The sequence below is a fragment of the Drosophila albomicans genome, chromosome 2R (assembly GCF_009650485.2).
Source record: "Drosophila albomicans strain 15112-1751.03 chromosome 2R, ASM965048v2, whole genome shotgun sequence".
NCBI lineage: Eukaryota > Metazoa > Arthropoda > Insecta > Diptera > Drosophilidae > Drosophila > Drosophila albomicans.
The window spans coordinates 14,281,901-14,303,110 of NC_047631.2; the positions used below are offsets into that span (position 1 = coordinate 14,281,901).

The following is a 21,210-nucleotide window of genomic DNA, read 5'->3' on the forward strand; positions in this document are numbered from 1 at the left end:
AGCAAATTGGTCCAAACCCCACCTGCCCCTCCCCTACCCTTCCCACCTCTTTTCACTTTGTGTGTACGACGGATAAGCCAAGCTCTGAAGTTCCAGCATTGCCGACTTCTATCACAGTCGCAGGCGCACTTCCTCCCCTCCCCTCCCTACCCATTCCTACACCCTCTTCTTCTATTTAAGTTCTACCCTATGCAAGATTTGGTGTTGATAGTTGGTTATGCTTGTGTTTAGTTTGTTTGATATTGTATGCATATATAGTTAGTGACTTTTTTTATTGTTTTCAATTTAGTGAGTTCCCCTCCCTTCATCTACTCGTAGAGCTCCACATTGCGTCGGGGCGAGCAGTTGCCGTAGCTCAGCTGCGAGTCGGTCTTCTTCAGTATGGACACATGATGAGTCGGAGCATCATTCGCGCGATTCGTCATCAGCGAGTCCTGCTTGTGGAGCAGGCCACGTCGCTGATCGGCAAACGAGATAACCGAGTCCTGTTTCACCAGCTGATGACGTCGCGGCTCCGGGCGTTGATCCACAAACGAGATGACCGAATCCTGTTTCACAAACTTCTGCCGTTTGTCCAACAACGTGGCAGGCGATACAGCCGCCGGCAATGCTCCCTGGCCAACCGGAGTACGACGTGACTCCATGGAGTTGTTCTCCTGCTGTGTGGCTGCTCCTGCTACTGCGGTGGTGGAGTCAAGGGGCACGCTGCTACTCAATGCGGCCACCCGGCGGGCTTCCATGTACGAGACAATCGAGTCCTGTTTGGAGAGCGAAACCTTGCTGCCATTGCTATCCTGTTGACAGAGCAGGCGACGTGTGCCGGAGGCATCGCTGCACGAACTCTCCTGCTTGATGAGAAACTGGCGCGAACCGTGCGAGTCCTGCTTGAGCAGCATCTGCTGTGATAGATTGCTATCCTGTTTCATCATCAGATTGTGGCGTCGCAGTGAGTTGTGTTCGTAGATGTAGGAAACGGCATTCGTCTTACGCAATCCCGGACTGCTGGGACTTTTCCTCGAGCTGCTCGGATGATAGTGCGAGGACTTGCGGGTGCTGGTGGTCGAGGAGGCAATGGCCACATTATCGTAGTATCTATGAAGTAGACAATTTGTTAAATGAATGGGGGAAAAAACTAGGGAAACCTTAGGGATAACCCACCTGAGGCGTCCGCAGCAACTGCGCGATTTGATGATGGCCGCAAAGCCGCGTCGATACTTCTTGTTTACCGAATAGAGTATGGGATTGATGCAGCTGTTGGAGGAGCCCAGCCATTGGGCCACTGGCATCACCTTCTTGAGTATCTCGAACTCCTCCTGCGATATATCCGAACCGAACTTGATGCGTGCAAAGATCACATAGAGCGGCAGCCAGGACAACACAAAGAGGATGACGACAGCGACCAGCATTTTGATGACCTTAACCTTGCTCTTCTGCTGCATGCGATCCATTTGCGCATCCTTGGACATCTCACCGGGAATGCTGCGTGTCGACACCTTGATCCAGATGAGCACATAGCACAGTGTGATCAGCGACATGGGCAGCAGATAGCAGGCAACCAAATTGGCGAGCAGAAAGTACAGATTGCCATCGGTGCCCGGTGGCCAGACTTCCTGGCACAAATACTGCGGCTGTGTGTAGGTGGAGACGAGGGCATCGGAGAAGACCTCCTCGGCGGGCACAAGATCGAAGAAGAGCAGCCAGGGTATGGTGGTTACCAGAGCGATTACCCATATGCCGATAATCATGATGCGTGCACGTCGCTTTGTCATCTGCTTCAATGGCCACCAGATGGCAATGAACCTGCAAGAAGTGCCAACAAAGAATTTTTAACAGCTGCTGCTGCGACGACGTCGCCTCGTCAAGGATAATGGCAATCATCAGCACTGTCAGTGTCGACGGTGTCAGGCGACGATGACGACACCGTTTCCATACAACAGCAACAGCAGCAGCAGCAACGTGGGAGTCAAGAATGAGGCATGCAAATATCTTAGCTGATTAATTCGCACACGCAGGATGCCTGGCATCCTTAAGCCTTTTTCTGCTGACTTGTCGCTTTCCAATCTCCAGTCTATTGAACCCCAAACTCAACAGCGCACTTGGCTCAACACGTGGCTCGTTTTTTCTTTCTTTCATTTTTTTGCCTGGCATAATGAACTGTAATTTGAATAAGACCAGGCAATGAGGCCACTTTTCATTTAGCTTAGTGCTATGTAGTATCACTTATTATGTTGAACGCTCACATTCCCCCGTCCCCGTCCAAACCAATTTTCAATACGACTAGTCGACCAAACCGAACCAAACAAGAGACAAGAATCGGTCTGGGCCAAAACCAAATACAAGTAATTACGGGGACAAACTGGCTAAGGCTCAGTCTCAGTCCCAGTCTCAGACTGAGACTCTGTCGCCAGAGTCTGTTCTCATTGTGTATTTTTTGGCTACTTTGTGTCGTCTGTGTGGCAAACGTTTTGCTGATAACACAACGGTAATTCCATTAGGGGCTAGCCACAAGTTTTCAAACAGACGCTGAAAGCCACAGCCAATATTAAATTGTCATAATGTTTATTTATAGACCAAAAACTGACTACGACTCTCCTCGTTCTGCTCTCTTCCTCCAGCACTCTTGCTGCATCGCATTAACATAATTTGTCCATGGGATTCAGATCGTCGTCGTCGACGTTAGCGTCATAACTTAGGCGCGTCTTTAATTAAGTTTTGTGCCAAACAATGCGTATGCGATGCCAAATGCCAAGTGCAGAGTCAAAGAAGTCCGAAGCAGGAGCAGGAGCAAGAGCTGGAGATTGGACTTAAAATTGCCAGCGATGACGCCAGGAGGCAACGGAAGCAGACATTGAGACATAAGCAGGCACTTAACCGCAAGCTTAAGGCAAAAGTTCTACTTGCCAGAATATTTCCCCAGCCATGCATTATGCCCAAGTAATTTCCATAAAGAAATAACAAATTTAATAATTGGCCATAGAATGCCTGCACTGAAATCTTTTATGATTCCAGCTATAAGCCAAAAGAAGACAAGAACAACAACAAAAAAAAAAAAAACAAAATAATAATATAACAAGCAGCTAAAAAAGGAATATGAGGAGGTTACTTATACGCACTGTTGACATTTTGGGCAACTCTGTCGCCAGCAGAAACAGACACAAAAGCCGCACAGTCATTGTGGCATAAAACCACAAGTAAGTGTGCTCACACATATTCGCATCTACTATGATTTATATGAAGCCTCGGGATAAGGGAAGGACAGAGAGATAGAGATAAAGAGAGTGAGAGTGCAGGATGCGTATCGCATAAAACTAACGACTCTAATTAAATGTCATTGGTTAAGCAAGTGATAAGCAAAGACTATCCAACTGAATATATGTGTGTGCGGGGGTGGGCGGGGGATTTGCCTCTTAAATCCTATGGCAACAAAAACATTGCGTGCAGATTTCAGATTTGCAGATTTAAGTTTCATCATACAGATAATAAATCTTAAATTTCGATTCGGTTTACGAGTTTGTCGCTGCTCGTAAAATACAAAGAAAATACGAAAGCAAAAACCGGAGACTAAAGCAAAACATGAACATCGACATGGACATGCGTATGTCGCCTTTGGGCAGCGGCTGACGATTTGCTTTTCATGCGGGTGACCAAAATGATCAAATGATAAACTGCCCAACTCTCCAGCCTCGACATCAGCTTTGAGGAGTGCTCCATTCTGCCTTTGGCGCTGAATAATGACAGGACAAGCAGGCGAAGCTGTCGCTATGAAATTGATATAAATGAAAGTGCACATAAAGCGGCGTCTCTTATTATCCCTGATGATGTTGCTGCCTCCGACTTTGCCTCTGCCTCTGCCTCTGCTGCCTTTGGCTTTGTGGCCACACGTCAGAATGTTGTCAAATCGTTTTACTGCCACTTGATAAATCAACTGTCCGCAGGATTTCTCAACTTTATGAGCAAAGCATGCTGTCACACAAACGTCTTTTGTTGTAGTCTTTTTCATTTTTATGTAGCAGGAAACACACAAGGCGAAGCAAACATTTCACATACGACAACGATGCAAAGTTTGTCAAGGCAAATACAACAAAATATTCTATGGCCATTTGGCAATTGGAATTGCAAAGTGAATATAAAAAAATTGATTATCACACAGCCTAATACGGACAAGGCAAGCTGTGAACTTGATCTTGAGACACACAGACTCGAGACTCTGAGACAGAGAGTGTGCCGACACACACACACACACACACAAGCGGTGACCAGTTTTCCTAGGCAGCTTGCATTGAGCGTTCACTTTTGCAATTAGCCAACTTGCAACTACTACAAAACGGCGGTCATCGAGTTTTCGTAAGCTGCTATAAAAGCGACACTCGAAGTGCCATTTGACAACAGTTGCAAATCATTTGCTTTAAACACCAAATCACAAAATCCCCCAAACAAAAATGTTCAAAGTTGTGAGTATTCGCGAATAGCGAATATTTCGCTCGATATTTCCTCGGATAATTTTAATCTGCTTTATTTCAATTGCACACAGCTCTTTGTGCTCGCTGCCTTTGCCGCTGCTCAGGCTTACGCTTATCCCGGAGTCGTGGCCGTAGCTCCTGTGGTGCACACACCCGTTGTGGCTGCGCATCCTGCTGTCGTCCACACGCCAATCATACATCATGGCGCCCACTCGGTGCACTCGTAAGTAACTCGGTGACTTGTTCATTGCGCTTATAATTAATAATCTCTCTCTCTCTCTCTTTCTCTGCTGTCTCTCTGTCTCTGCAGCCATGTTGTCCATCATCCGGCTGCCGTTAAGGTTGTGCATCCAATCGTGGCTAAGCCCGTCGTTGTGCATGCCGTGAAGCCAGTCGTGCCATTGGTGCCCGTGCATCATGCTGCCCCCGCTGTCGTTGTGCATCATTAGAAGCTGCTGCTGTCCCTCCCTCCCCATTCCAGCTGCCCACCTGTTCCCGCCTTTCCCACTGCCAACCCCTTAAACCTTAAACCTTAAACCAAATGCTTGCCATATCTTAAACCCATTTCGAGATCCCAAACAATAAAAGTTCAAAAGCCATGTAAAATTCTAAAGGAATTCACTTCTGCTTCTTTTTTTTAATTTATGATTGTCAAACTTACCTGTCTAGTGATACAGCAATTAAGCTGTAAACCGATGCCGCCACCGAGACACCCTGTATATAGGGCACAAACTTGCACATCAGCCAGCCAAGCATCCAGGCTAAGGAGGAGAGAAGAGAGGAGGGGGGAGAAGAAAATATTGAATGATGATGAGTTAGAGCATGGGCGGGTAAGTGTTTGGCAAATATTTTGTACATCAACAATGCAAAAATTATGCTGAGTAACTTGCGGTCATGTCATTGTCGTGGTCGGTTCTTGTCTTCGCAGCCATGTTTACGCTTCTCGCTTCTCTGGTTAACGTTCAATGAATTTCTTTTTCCCCAAGACCAAGACCAAGACTGCGGCGTCCACGACGACAACGACGGCGATGGCGACCACGTTCACAAGCATGTTGACGTTGCCACGTCCCTGTCGCCGACGTCGCCGGCGTTGTTTGCTGACTGAGATTTATGTGCTGCATATCATTCATAATTTGGTGACAAGTCTCAGATTGCTGCTGCTGATGCTGCTGCGACCAAAGCATCGAAGGCAACTCAAACCCTCCCCCTCAGCAAACTCAAGTCAGGCATTGTTTGCCAACCGAAGCCAAGCCAAGTCAAGCCCGTAGCCTGGCCAAGTTAATTTGTATTCTCTTTATTCTATTTGATGGAAGATGGAAGACACGATTCGTTCTGGCCATGTCTAGAACCAGCAGCCAGCCAGCGTTATGAATTTATGCCAGCAGCCAAAATAACTAACTCGAGACACAAAAGGCTGTAAAACACACATGGCAAAGCCCGAAAAAGGGCTGCGAGGGGAGGAGGGGCAACTCCCCTCATCCTCTTCCTTTCACACGTCGCGCGTAAAGTTGATGCCAAGGTTGATGACAGTAAAACTGAATTTTGCGCCATGACATATCGAATGGCAATTAAAAGGTACTAATAATAATGGCCACACATCATTAGCAACGACGCAAGTCGAGTTGAGTCGAGTCGAGTTCATTGTACAGACGACTATTGGAGTCCATTCCCACCACCAGCAGCATCATGACGTCGTTGTCGTCGTTGTCGTAGAGAGCTGCTGCTGTAGCTAATTTCCTGTCTCGTTCGCATGTCTTATCTGCGATTTGTTGTCGCTTTTTATTATGCATACGCACCGTACAACCGAGTTGGGGCAATAAAAGCCAAATTTAATGTGATTTGGCACATAAAAATATAAATATTATTTGTGCGCTTTGCGGGTGCCCTGAACCTTTTTGGCCATTTTTCTGTTGGCTTGGCCCCCAACAAGGAGCAATGGACATGAGCACACATGAACACACGAGCAGCCGCAAATGTACAGAGGACATTTAACAGACATGGACAGCAGCAGCTTAAATAGATTTTGCTGTTTTCTGTGGGTCGTTATCATTTCATATTTTCTTTTTTCTATTTTCTATTTCTGCGTCTACTTTTTTTTTTATATTTTTTGAATTGCTGGCGGCCAACCTGCAAGTGCAACAGACTGAAAATCGAATAAAATAGTCGTGGCTATTAATATTGTTTTTTTTTTCTTCTTTTTGCTTTTTTTGTGCTTTTTATGTTGTGTTCATCTGATGTTGATAACTTTGATATATCGATGTAAAAACTTTTTTGTGGTCAGCATCAAAAGTTTCGACTCAAAAAATAGAAGTAAAGTTTCTGTTTTTTTTTTTTGCACGATGAACCCAATCAAATTGAGCCAATTGACTAGATAAGCCCGCAAAAGTGTCAATTCGAATTAATAACATTATACGACTCGAACTGAGTTCTCCAACTGAGTTTTGGTCTCAGCTGGGAACAATCTGTCGTGGCATCTTACAAATTCACAAAGATTGATAGATAGCTGAGAGAGAAAGCATAACAAAACGGTTGAGTTGAGTTGAGTTGAGTTGAAATGGAAACTCTGTGCAGCTGTAAATTCTCATTTATACGTTGCCATTAACTCTGGCGGCAGCGCAATATTGATAGAGTACGCCTGATAATTCCAATCGATATTTTGCAGCTTATCAACCGGCAGCCTTCATTCACGTCGATGCCCTTCAACCCGCCACCAGCAAAATGTCAAACAGCTAAAGCACAATCCTTCTTTTCTTTTTTCTTCTTTCATTTGTGTTAAGCCAACTTCGCGGCATCCTAGGCCAAGTTTTTGCCTTTGGATTTGGATTTGCATTGTTTCCCCAGCTTATGTCGAGAGAGAAGGCGACAGAGAAAGAAAGAGACACAGAGGGGGAGTTGGGTCTGAAAGCCGCTGGCAACGCATAAATTTAATGAAATAATCAGGCGTAACAAATGCGCCGTTGACGCTGTCGATGTCGTTGCCTGGACGAGGGTTCGATTGAAATGGGTGAGAAAATGTAAATGGAAATGTTGTGCTATGGTGGTTATAACACTTATGGAAAATGCGTTATTGTTATGATTATCACTTCTGCGTCACGTCCTGCGGTGGCCACTACTACGTTTACTTGGTGGCAACGGCTGCTGCTAAATTGAATACCACAAAGCATGACGCTCGCAGAACCCACGTCCAATCAAGCGTCTTAGCTGCCTTCCCTCTTATGAGGTAGAGTAGGAGCTGGTCCTGGCAGTCAGCCGGCGGCACGTAGCAACTAAATTAAAATACAATCAGCAAATGGGCGAGCGAAGAAAAATGACTTCATCATCAGCAGTCGCAGCAGCATCATCTAACGAACAAACAACAAACAATGGCCGCAATGGGAATAAAGTCGCGCGTTACATCGCGCATACGCCGCGTGTGCGGCGCAAACAAATCACGCCCGCGAATGAATTTAATGAAAGCAGCAGGCAAGCTGGAAAGCTGGCAAGCCCGGCAAACTCAAACTTTAAAAACTCTGGCGAACGTGACACGATTTCGCAAAATGCAAAATGCTAAAATGCAGTCAAAGATCGTAATGATAACAATTTGGCATTGATAAGACTGAGAATACAATAAAAAGAAGAAGGAGGAGGCGAAGGTGCTGTTTTGTTGTCTGCCATAAAAATCCAATTAGAAAATGCCGCACCACGGTGTGTAAAGGATATGGGTAAGGACATGTAACGCTGTCTCAAGGTGGCATTGTTTCGCCTCTTGCCACGCGAAATCAATTCATTTCGCATTTTATTGGTTTTCCAAACACACATAAATAAACGCTGAAGTTGCAGTCGAAGCGAAGCGAAGCACAACCCAACCCAGGTGAAATACACACACACACACACATCGATAGAGAGTGTTGTACTCTCACCTGTTTGTGTGTGTGTGTGTATACACTCGCTGTCTGCGCGCTTATGTGCGTGTATAACCCTGACTATTAGGTTGTCGAGCAAAATATTTAGGTCAATTCATCCAGCCGCAAAGAGAAAGAGCCTTGAATGCAAACAACCTTCCATTGCAATTCTGAGGCTCTCCGAAGGTGTGCTTAGATAATGACACTCCTAACTGGAGAAGGAGGAGAATGAGGAGGAGGTGGGTGTAGAGCAGGTGGAGAAGGCCTCCAACTGTGACCAACACCTCCCACTCAGTTTTTCTTAGAGTTCCATTTGAAATGCCTTTGGGGCATTTTCAGCAGGAATTTAAGACTGGGCCGTAAGTCAAGTCAACACATAAGGACTATAAGTCAAAAGTGCCAGCATTCAATAAATGGGCCCAGGGCTGTCGCTGTCGCGATTTATTGTTGTTGTTGTTCTTCTTGTTGTTGTTCGATTGTACCGAATGTGAATACATATACTACAAGTTGTATGCAGCTGCGTCTGCCCATATTTTTGGGGGTCTGGGTCTCTGGGTCTGAGTTCGAGTCCAAGTCTGAGTCGGAGTCTCTGACAGTCTGCCAGCCAATATGTGTGTGTGTGTGGGGCAAAAATGCCCGCCCACTGAGTGACCCACTAAAAGCAGCAAAGCAGAAAAATGCTGGCCGACCCGCAGCACCCTGCGCCTATGCTGAATTTGTGAAATTAGGTCAGTTCTGTGTCGATGATCCTTCAGGCCACCCTCCCACCCTCTCATATAGCGAAAGCAACAGCCCATCGCCATCGCTTTCGCCCATTGCCCATTGAGAGCGAGAGACAGCGCGAGTGCGCACTGATACCAAACTCAAACACTCAAAAGCACACTCACACTCACAACACTCACTCTCACACAATGCAGTCAGCTCATTCACTTTTTCGCTGGGCAGCACTTGATTCGGTTCTTTTTCGCCATTCGGTTCATTTCGTTTACTACGAGAGCAGACCTCACACCACCTTCGACTTTTATTTTGTTTGTTTGCTTTCCAAACAGCACAGCACAGCACAGCACAGCACCGCATCGACCTCAAACCCCCTTTGCAGTTCAGTGTGTCTTATGAATACACTCACTACAATTTTACTACACTCATTTTCTAAGGCAGCAAGCGAGCTAGTATTTAATTGGCAAATGTTGGCGCCACCAAGCGAGCAGCAGAGCCTAAAATGCGGCCAGCAGGTGAATTGATGTTTTCTGTTGGCCACATTTCGCTATTGTATCGTCGCAGACTAGGTCTATATACTAGTCTGGTCTGGTCTGGTCTGGGCTGCCCTGACATGTCATGCATTTGCAATCAGCGTTTGATTTCTGAAGGATTTTGATCATTCTTTTTTCTGTTCTTTTTTTTTTTTGTAATGTCTGCAACGACGACGACAACGATTTGCATGCAATTTCTCAGCGCTCAGTGCTCAGAGACATTCAGCTAGTTGACAGTTTAGTTAACCACACACACACCCAAGACTCTAACACACACACACACACACACACACACACACACACTCTTAAGCTGGCAAGATAGATACAAGGCAAAAGGCAAAGTAAATTTATTAAAATTAAACCCTTACAATTATGCGTAGCCTCGTTTATTGGGGTCAAAACTTAAGTGGCCTCTCTCTCTGTGTGTGTGGTTGTGTGTGAGTGTGTGAGTTGTCGTCGAGATTTGAAAAGTGCTTTTAATTAAATACAATATATCAGCAAAACGTTCTACGACTATTTGGTTGGTTGGTTGGTTGTAACAGCGACAGCTATTAAATCACAAACTATCTTAACTCCGACAGTCGATGCAGCTGTGCGAAGTTTTAACGCGAAATGTTTTCGATGTAAAATAAATTAAAATTTTCGATGTACATCAAATTAAATTTCAATATCGAATTGTGCAAACATATTGTTTTTTTCGGTTAAATAATAATAATGTGTGGAGTCAAGATTGAAGTGAATTGAATAAAATACACAAGTATCGAATTATGAAAACATATGGCAAATTTCCTTTTCTGTTTTAATAACAAATTATATTATATTAATAAATATAAGAATTATAGCTTGCGGAATGGAATAATCGTTGCAATGTTAAATTATGCAGAACATCTTTGATTTTATTTAAATTAATTTTTGAAATAGATTTCTAAAGAGTAAAATTAGTATTTATTGCATGAAATAAAATCGATTACTAATTACTTGTAATAAATGTGTAAATTGGGAAAGCATGCAAATTTGATTTATTTTATGTACATAATAAATTGTATGTCAAATATTTATTGAATTGCATAAAATCAATTATCAAATTATGAAAAATCAAATGTAAATTAAGTAAATATTGAATTTGCTTTAATTTTGTAAAGATTTTCCATGCACGCATAAAAAATGTTGTTGGTATTGATTTATTTTTGCTCAAATAATATATTAAAACTAATTAGTGAATATAAAATTAAGAGATTTTGGTAGCTGAAATGTAATTTTAAAAAATCATGAAATTTACAAAAATTTAAATTTAAATTTCGTATAAAAATCTTTCAGATATTGCTTTATATTTGTTTTAATAATAAATTGATTAAATAAATTCTTCTCTTTAATCTAGAGAAGAACTAGAATTTAATGAATTTCATAAAGACTTATTCCCACTTAAAATGTAAGTTAAGAAAATCCTGAATTTGTTTAGATTTCTTGGAAGTTTTCTTTGCACACACAACTAAAATATTGTTAAGACAATTGGCTAATAATACCTTATTTTCTATGTTAGGCATGAATTTAAATATTCGTTTTAACAATCAATAAATAAATCAATAAATATTAAAACAATTACCTTAATGACTTTAATGACTGAAATTTATAGATCATTACGCCAAAAGGAAGATAATTATCTCACATTAATCAAATATGTTGTGTATCGATTCGTGAATATGCATAATAATAAATCTTGTTTAATTAGCGCTTTAAATAATGTATTTACTCGATATAAATCTTGACAATTTGAGCAGCTTTAAATACTATATATATTTTACTCAATCACAGCCATTTCCCTTCATATTTGATTTCATTTATTGATGTTTCGACACGATATGCCATACACGATGAGAATTACATCCTTTCTTTGACCCCATTTCAGGCCAGTTGGATTTTGTGTATTAAACGAAATTTATTTATTGGATTTTATTCCCTAGTCAGAGATATGGTACATATACATATGTATATGTTATCTATCTGTCCACATAAATAAATAAAACCATAAAAATATAAATTCCCGAAATGAACTAACATCGTGGCGACAAAACAGTCTAAGCTCTCTATAATGACCATGAAAGTCGAAAAGGAAAAGCTAAAAAATAAACTAATTAACGAAACTAATTACTGCCCAGCTATGTTACTAGAATAAGAATTAATTATAGCTCAGACTGCTTTCTTTGTCTTTGACAGTTTAAGCTGTCGAATTGCAAACACATCAATCGGCATTAATTGCTTTCAAAAGCGAGACAAAAAACAATAAGGGAAATTCATGCTAGACTAACTGAAAACAGAACGGTAAGTGACATGCAACGTGTGGCAGGCAGGTTCGACATAATGCCGAGATATGTTAGCTGCTGCCAAAACGGATACGGCTAGATGAACTCATTCGTGTCGGACTTGCTTCCTGCCATATCATTTACAAGGCTATAAAAACTGATGGCAATTGCATAAGCATACGATATCAGTGAAAGAGTCCAAGGAGAAGTAGGAGGAGGGGCCCCATAAAACTGACGATAATGCACGATAATATATCAGAACGTTTAGTTAATTTCAACATTGCCACGCGAGCACTCGAACTTTTATTTGTTGTCGAATTCGTAGTCGTCGTCGTCGTATTCGTTCTCGTTCACGTTCACGTTGTCGTATGTTATTTGGTTATTCGGTGTTGTACTCGTATTTATGCTGCCATTAGCATTAAGCTTTATACTCCTTGTCGACAAATTGCGCATACGCCACGTGTCGTTGGCCGGCCCGTAATCCATGTCTCGATTAATTGCTAAACATAAATTCAACTAATAAGAGCATAAGTATAAGCGAAAAAGAACACACAAGCAAAGGCGAGGCGAAGCAAAAAAGGAAAGAAAACTCGCGCTAATGGCGTTAATGAACAGTATATAAATCTCGTCGCCTCTAACGTATTAAGCAAAACAAATGTTAACGTATTTAAAAACAAGTAAGAAATCCATAGTCGAGTGTGCTCGACTGTGAGATACCCGGTACCCATTTTCAACAGAATGAAAATTGTGTGCATGCGGTATTATTATTAAAATGTACCAAAACTACTCAAAATATACCAAATGTTGTATTTAGTATATCGCTATATCCTTAAAATTTTCCAAATTTATGTAACAAAAAACTACTAAATTGTACCAGAATAAAAATATACCATGGACTAAAATATTTTCCGGATTGTCAAAAAACGATTTAATAGAAGTGACACAAAAACTTATTTTTTGAAAAAAGTTTAAGTCTAAGTTTTTTTTCTAATTGCTATCAATTTGTAAAACTGTAAACTTTAATTTTAAAGTTGTGCTTGCTATTTTTTTTTTTCGATTTGTAGGAAGAGAGTAATGCAAACATCTGAAACAAACTGGATTTGCGTGAAATAATACAAAATTGTGGCTTTATACAAAATAATACTCTTATACAAAATTGTGGCTCTATATCTTATATAGTCTCTGAGATCTAGGTTCATGCGAACAAACAGCGGAAATGGCTTTATTGTCTCGGTTGTTGCTGCTGATCAAGAATTCCAAATAGTGCAGCCTATTCCTGTTAGCACAAAGTTATAATACCCTTCTCCCAAATAGGTACCGGGTACAAAAAAGGAACTAAGCATGTGTTTACTTACGCACAAAGATGTTGCCAATGAGCGTGGCTGGGAGACAGAAGACAATCACCAGAATATCAGCGATGGCCAGGTTAACGATGAAGTAGTTGGTAACAGTGCGCATACGTGGAGCACGCAACACGACGGCAATCACGAAGCTGTTGCCAATGAGTCCAACGAGGAACACTAGAATATATGCCACACAATAGACAATGGACATGGCCAGCGAATGGCGATAGAGCGGATCAAAGCCAAAGTCCCCGTTGCCATCCAATTGCTCCCAGCGCAGCACGCTATCATTGTACGATTTGGTGGCGGCCACCGAGATGAGACTCGTTGTGGCCGGCGACATGCTCAAGAGATTCGCATAGTAGGTGGATGAGGTGGCGTCTGGCATGGAGGCGGCGCCAGGTAAGGCATGGGCAGCCTGCATCGTTGAGACAACAGCCAACTGGGAAGATGATGTTGTGGTCGTTGTGGCTGACATGCTTGCTATCAAGGAGCTGGCGGCTGGCGCCACCGTTGCGGTCGCCGTGGTCAGGACGGCAGCCAAAAGTGTATCCGTAATGGGGCCGTTATTCAATTTAATAGCACTCGATGTGCTCGAGAAGCTGCTGCCACTGTCAAGCGCATTACCATTGCCATTTAGATTTAGATTTCCATTTGCATTGCCACTGTCACCGTTCGTGGTATCAACATTGTTGCTGCCGTTGACGCTGCTTAGCAAATCGTTGAAATTCAAGAGATTCTGCAAATCGACGAAATTATGCGTGAAATTATTAGAGCTCTCTACGTGGCCGGCATCGTCCTGCTGCCAGTGTTGCCTGTCCGGGTCTGCGGTTGGCGTTGTGTTGTCCCTTGTTATGCTGGTTAATGTGCCTCCCACTCCTCCAGCTACTCCAGCATCTCCTATTTCATTTCCTCCCACTCCAGCTGTCGTCGTCGTTGTCGCCGGCAAGTCGCCAGCGTGGCTACGATGCTTACGCTTGCGGATCCGCCCGTTGCCCGCTGCCATCATCTGGCCTGACAAATCTCGACAATTTCCGCTGTCGCCCTTGATTAGAGTCTGTTAATCTTGAAAGTGACTATTTACTACTATAGTTGATGGTCTCTCCCTCTCTCTCTCTCTCTCTCTCTCTTTGCGTTAGCGCGTTCTTAAAAAAAGTCTATAAAATTGGCTTCACTTGGCATGCTTAAAGTTATGTTCCATTTGCAGAGCTTAGAGTTGGGTTGATGTTGTTTTAGGTTACTTGGATATGTAGATATTTTCGTGGCTATTTCAAATTAAGCAAACATTCAATTAACTTCTGCACAATAAAGTTTTAAGCGTAACACTCTCAATGGTGTGTGTGTGTGTGTGTGTGTTGTTGCACAACACTTGCAATTTCAAACGCTTGCCAAGGTTGATGTGCATTTCCACACAGCAGAAAATATTTGTAAGCAACGTAAAATACAGCAAATAGAACAATTTGTTGCCATTGTTGGCAGGTTTTGAGGTTTGAGTTTGAGTTTTGTGTGTGAGTTCTCTGTGTTGTGTTGTGTGTGTTTGAGTTTGAGTTTTTGACGTTGCCTTGGGGCGGCGCATTACGAAAACTCTCTGCTCGAAACCAAGGACTTGTGTGCATATTTTAGATAAGGCCAAATGTTGACTGCCCTGGACACATGGTTAGCGGGTAGCATTGAACGCGCCCAAAAGCAAACGACCATCAAAAGCGGACGGCGGACTTCGGACGGCGGAGGCTGAGAAGCCAAAGCCAAAGCCAAAGCCTGTAGCCGAAGCCGAAGCTGTAGCTGTAGCTGAGCCATCTCAGGGACAGGGACATGGCCAAACATTCACACATGCGCAGCGCGTCCATTATTAACTAATTGAAATGTCATTATTCTTATTATTGTTGTTGTCGTTGTTGTTGGTTGGCTTTTTATTACAGCGTGCAGCTTGCACTTTGACCTCAAAAGAATGAAATGAAACGAAAGAAATCGAACAATCGAACACTCAATGGATAACATAAAATTCCATTAAGCACAACTGCCAAGCACACGAAACACTTCGATTTCAACTTCGAATTTTGGCACTGACAAAAATACCAATTGCCAAACAAAACATGAACGAACGTTTGGCTCGTTTTTGTTATTACTTTATTTTTGAATGGAAACGAAAATTGTCCTGAGCTGTGCGTCAATTGGGAGTGCCAAAATGTTCAACTGTTTGGGGGCGAACATCATCAGACAAACTGACGACAAAAGACCCATTAAGTGAATTCGAGAATTCGAAAGCGAGCGTGAAAGTGCTTCAAATTTAATTGTGCTTACATGCTGTGAGTGAGTCCTGGCATCCGCTTGCCCAATGACCCACAACAACTAACAAAAAAAAAAAGAAATGAAAACCACAAGTGGAAAGTGTGACAAGCTGTTTACAAATTGTTGGAGGCCAAGACGCAGCACTAATTAAGTTGCTCGGGTCATTTGGGTTAAATGCGCCAGCCAAGTGTTAACTGCAACTTTAAGCCACCTGCAGCAACTTCGCACACACACACACATGCACGCACTGAGAGACTCCCACACAGACACACACACGTATCTCTCGGTGAACCTACACAATCACAATATTTGGACACTACGCGTGGTCGTTTCCGTGTTTTGTTGCATGGGCGGCCATGTGTTTGGTCACCTTTTTGGGGTGTCGCCTATGCCCCCGAGTTCCGACCGAGTTGTTAACGGTTTCGTGTCTAACGGAACACTGCTGCAAATGCTGCACGTCCAGCTCGTTTTTGTGTTTGTGGCACTCACAGAGCTATCTGGCACGACAGACACAACAACGATAACACAACACAAGCGACACAACCGACTCGGACTCGGACTCGGACTCGATTCTCGGTGGCGTCGCGTCGTGCTCTGCCTGCAACGATGCCACAACGACTGAAATGTAGGTCCTTGTTGCCAAACCGCGCCCGCCTTTGGCTGCCGTCGCTTTCGTCGCTGGCTGCGGCTTCGTATCCGCTCAAACGCGCTTCGCTTGGGCTAGGCGAGAGTGGTTTATGGTTGTATGGGCATGAGCATGGGTGGGGGATGTGGGTGTGTGCTGTGTGTGTTGTGAATGTGGGAGTGAAAGCGAGCGCGCCTCGTTCACTCGTCCTTGTCGCCTGTGTACACTCGCACTGAGCAATTGGGAACGGCTGTGTGCTGTGCTCTGCTGTGCTGAACCAAACGGCCCTCAAATGCATTGACAGAGTTATGCTACAACCTTTCTTTATATATATATACATATTTCTATGTGTGTATGTCCGGGTGTGTGTGTGTGTATTTTTTATACTTTCACAGGCTCAGCTCATGGCGAAAACATATAACTTTGTAGGCTCAAAAATTGAAGGACCACTTTTGGCAATATACAAGGTTAAATTGCAAAATGTCAGGGAATCGTGGGAGACCATGAGAACATGAGCTGAAGCTGCGGCTGATTTGATACGGATGTTATGTTATGTGTGTTGTGGGTGTGTGTGGGGTGTGTGTGTGTGTTGCCTGCCTCCCGCTGTCTACTAACATAATCATTTCATATTTGCTTGAAAACACAAAACACTTCACCTACTGACAGAAGAATGCCTTAGGCGCGGGTTGTGGCTGTTGCCATTCTTCATAAATGCGTTTATTATGCCATTTGCTTGTTTCCCCTTTTCGACTGTATTTATGTGTGTGTTGTGTTGTGTTGTGTCTGTGCTTTTGTGTGCTTGTGGCGTCCCTTTTCTATGCTACAGAGCATTGTTGCACGGCCGCAGGAAGCAAAACAAAAGCAACAAGCAACATGGGCGCCCAATTGCTATTGTCTATCATTGCAGATACACACGGGCGCCCACGGCGTATACGCAATTTCCGTGCTCTTCCGTTATTGTTCCTTTCCTTATTTTGCCTATGCCCTTTCTGCTGCTTTCTTTTTTTTTTGTTTTGGGCTGTTGCTATTGTCGTTTTGTGCCTTCTTTTGTTGTTATTGTTTGTGCTGCCAATTGCCGCCACATGTTTACTTAAGACTTTGATGCTTCGGCCGTTTATGCTTTTCTTGATGGCTTCCTTCCAAATTCGAGACAGTTTCGCTTCGGTTATTGTTGCGTTTCCTCCCGTATAACTTCTCAGTGAATCCAATAGTTCAACTTCCGCTTCGTCGGACATTGGTTAGGGCTTAGTAAGCTAAGCCTGGAACTAAGCTGGGTGAGCAATTAAAAGCGATGCTCCACAATGAAATCCCAACTTTGACCTCTATCGTTTTTGCATACTTCTCGCTTCAACTTTAATGGAAGTTTTCAAGTTTTATTGCGAAGCTCGTTAGCATTCATATTTAGCGCATTCACTCCACTTACTCTTGCCCAAAACACACAACACTCCGCAAATACTCGCACTCTCACTCGCACTCGTACTCACTCAAAACTCACTCGTTGTGAATGAGAGGGAGAGGGCTTGTCAACCCACCCCGCAGGATGTGTTGAGCGCACAGGATGCGCGCGCGCTGGCAACAGCTGGCTTTCCTGCTGAGCAACGCAAAGGTTCAAAAACCTTGTGCTTGGTTCAACACACACAAACAATGCGATACTGTCAGCTACACTGAAAGCAATTTTTTGCATTGCATAGTATTAAATTTTAACTAATATAGGATATACATTTAAAACAGTTCATAAAATACATTTAATCAGGGGAAATAAGAACATATACCGCAATTAATAATTATTCAAGAAGTACAGAGAAACAAATATGGATAAAAACAGACTCTAGTAAATTAAGAAAAAGCTATTAAATTTATGGCAACATTTTAATTATAAGAAATTTTATATTTTTAAGTTGTTTTTAAAATGCAAGTATAGTTTCTCAAAAAAGATAAGTAATTATTATTATTTCTTATAAACATTGTTTGATTATGTAAAGCTAAGTTTTCTGAATTACATATCTTCATGAATCTTCAATTCAACCTCAAGATCATCAAATGCAATGTAAAAAGTAAATCATGGTGGAATAATCTGCTCACAGTTCGATTTTCTGGCTTGCTGCTAAATTAATCAAACAACCGTCTGTAGTATTATTGGCTGTTAAAATATCTAGAATACTTAGCTGTTTAAAGTTTGATTTATTTTGAAAATCACCCAATTAGCATATTCGTATATGTACATATGTATGTAATACATACTATGTATTAATAAAAATAACAGTTTCGAGTATACCAGTATAACAGATTTCTTCAAATTCAAATGTTGCGCCAGAATTTAGTAGAAATTTCGAGCAGCAGACATCTGGCAAGCCTGTGAGTCATGACCAACTACAGTATACACGCTGCATGTATGTTTGGCCTGCTTCAACAAACCAAAAAACAAAGAGAATCTCACCGATACAAAAATGCTCTTTCAATGTGTCTAAGTTAATTTATTATTTAAAGTTAACATTTTGACTTTATTGTTTCTTAAATGTGGGATAATACCTTACTAAGATATGCGTACTTAATTATTCGTTTTTCTGTTTTTATTATCGTTATTACTTTTCATATGACAGAACAAAGGAATGAGACATACGACAGATGCGTTCCCATAGGGGTTACTATTTTTGTATACAGAGTATAAAGAGAAGTACATCACGTAGGCAGCACCTCTAGCGTATTCACTCACACTCATGGAAATTTCGAGACCACATGAGGCAGACAAATCGAGTTCTCGAAGAGACTGAACGGCACCACTCGGGGTATAAATAGAGGCTCGCGCTCCGACAGCAGTCATTCGAAAAAATAAGTGTTGAAGTGAAGTTCTCCGTGAAACAAAAAAAAAACAGTTCAAATATAAAATTATTCCCCATCACAGTGTTTATACTACATAAAGTTATATATACACATGTATATATTCTATACATATATTCGCATTAGTCATCAACAATGAAAAAGTGTAAAACAACTGCCTTAAAGGCAAAGCTGAGAAGTTACAACATGGCACGAAGGCTGAAATAATCGATAGTTCCACATTTTCACCACATTTGGCTGTGAACAAAGAAAACACGTCGACATCTCGTTTGTGGGCACAATCGGGCTAATTTCGCAATGAGGAAAATGGGCGACACATAACCACATAACCACTTGGCAGTGCTGAAACAGAGTTGTTCCTCTTTGTCTAGAAAGTTGGTCATTAGGCAGGCTGTAAAGGCGACAGATGCCCGGGGCCAGGAGTTTCGGTTGCCAGGCTAAAAAGGCTTAGGCAGGCAATGAAGGCGCTCTATTATCCATGGCCATTGTCGGTGTGTGTCTGGACTTGAGGAGTTGGCATAGGATACCAGGTATAGACGCCAGGGAGCCTATCAAATTTTCCCTGTTATACGTAAGCAAAAACCTAAGCTTAATGGTAGTTTTTCTTATAACGTAAAGTAATGATTTCATTTTCAAACGTATCGTGAGAGCGTAAACGTTTACACAGTCATTCCCATACAAATTGAGAAATATTGTGAAATCCTCTTTTGGTAATTTTCATTTTGAAAACGAACAAACGACGCTTCTAGAAAAATTTCTACCCCATGCAAACGTGCGACCAATTTTGGCTTAACAAGATCTCTTCTCAATTCTCTTTTGAACCCCCAAACAGCAGTTGCGCTGCTCTAAAAATAACACGCATTGTATTTGCATGAACATACTCTTTAGTCGTATACAAGCATTCTATCTCACTCGCACTTGCGACAGATCCGGCTGTTCGTCACCTTATTGTTACAGCAGCTGCGCAGTAAACACGCTCTGCTGCTTCCCTTGTGTTTCCCTTGTACTCTCAATTGTTGTTATCTCTTATACTATCTAAGTACGAACACGTTTGTGACTATGTATACGTATTTATGTGTAAGTGCAAAACACACGCTTACATTAAGTAGCTCTGGAAAATTCCATTGTGCCTTTTCTCCACCTTTCGCTTAAATTGGCAATTCAACTATTTTACTAAATAAGTTTTAAAAAATGTAATTGTTAATCTTAGTTATGTTATTTATTGTCATTTTGATCATTGTCATTCAAGTTAACCAAGCAATATGTATTTCTTTCTCTAAACTTTATAGTTGGGCGTTGAAAAGTTGATATGCGATCGATCGAACTTGTAACTCGAAACTCGAAACCCTTTGCAGCCAATTGCTGAAAATGCATTTGACTCACATTTGCCAAGTCTTGGCAAGAGTTCAGAGTTCTGCGACTGAGTCGCGGCCTACACAGGGTTACGTCGTTTTTATCAGATTGATTGCGTGGATTGAATTAATAGGAACCAATATCGACTTCTCTGCTCTACTATGACTTGTTGCAAAAGGCGTCCAGTTATTTACGGCCTTCTGTTTGTTACCTATCATCATCGAGCCGATATCAGTATCGACCAAACAATGTACTCTTGACATCGATCGCTTAAATCAATTCAAATATCGTACCGGAGTAGAAACTGAACGAGCTGAATGGTAGTTCGTTAGATGCGCCGCTAACAACAATCTATTATTCATTTTATTTTCTTTGTTTTAATCATAAACATGAGGAGTACACACACAACGTGTTACTTAAGTTTCTAACAACACCTGATATTATATGATTTTTCTGTTTTGTACACATCAAGATATAAGAAAACTTTTGACCTATATTGTTGTAATTATACTTGTCCAAAACAAAAATAGAAAGAAAAAAATCAGAAAAAGAAAGCGCTCACTCACAGAAAAGAAGCATAAAACAAAAGAATAAAAGATGAAATGAATTCTAATAAATTTCGAAACAATTGTCCCGCATATTTTTATTTCAAGCTAAAATTCTATAAAAATTTCAGTCAATCATCAATTTACGCTAACAAATGGAGGAAGGGCTACTGATCTCAATAACTTATATAAATGAAAATGAAATCTATGACTATATATGATATATAACATACATACATATAAAAAGAAAACAACTTTATACATACATGAAATATCTAACTTAAAAAATAAGTATTAGGTCTACAACTGGTAAACTTGTCCTAAAA

At 41.8% G+C, this 21,210-nt stretch overlaps 2 protein-coding genes and 1 long non-coding RNA gene across 4 annotated transcripts; 2 read left to right on the top strand and 1 right to left on the bottom strand.

The window, feature by feature from the left end:
• Nucleotides 1-62: 62 nt before the first annotated feature.
• LOC117574210 (neuropeptide SIFamide receptor) lies at nt 63-15,948 on the bottom strand. 2 transcript variants are annotated; one of them, XM_034257914.2, is made up of 5 exons: nt 15,820-15,948; nt 13,247-14,499; nt 5,122-5,221; nt 1,159-1,800; nt 63-1,092 (listed from the first exon to the last, which is right to left on the bottom strand). In XM_034257914.2, exons 2-5 carry the CDS (start codon nt 14,241-14,243, stop codon nt 309-311), a joined length of 2,523 nt encoding a protein of 840 aa, XP_034113805.2. In that variant the 5' UTR covers nt 14,244-14,499; nt 15,820-15,948; the 3' UTR covers nt 63-308. The 2 variants fall into 2 exon arrangements, with proteins under 2 accessions (XP_034113805.2, XP_034113806.2); XM_034257915.2 differs by lacking the exon at nt 15,820-15,948 and having other exon boundaries at nt 13,247-14,737.
• Nucleotides 4,030-5,081, top strand: LOC117574216 (cuticle protein 63). The gene is made up of 3 exons (XM_034257923.2): nt 4,030-4,451; nt 4,532-4,683; nt 4,771-5,081. The coding sequence occupies exons 1-3, from the start codon at nt 4,440-4,442 to the stop codon at nt 4,907-4,909; spliced, it is 303 nt and encodes a 100-aa protein (XP_034113814.2). The 5' UTR covers nt 4,030-4,439; the 3' UTR covers nt 4,910-5,081.
• Nucleotides 15,949-18,851: 2,903 nt separating the features above from the next.
• On the top strand, nt 18,852-20,968 carry LOC117574218 (uncharacterized). The gene is made up of 2 exons (XR_004572762.2): nt 18,852-19,516; nt 20,276-20,968. It is a non-coding gene; the product is annotated as an uncharacterized LOC117574218 (long non-coding RNA).
• The last annotated feature ends 242 nt before the right edge of the window (nt 20,969-21,210 follow it).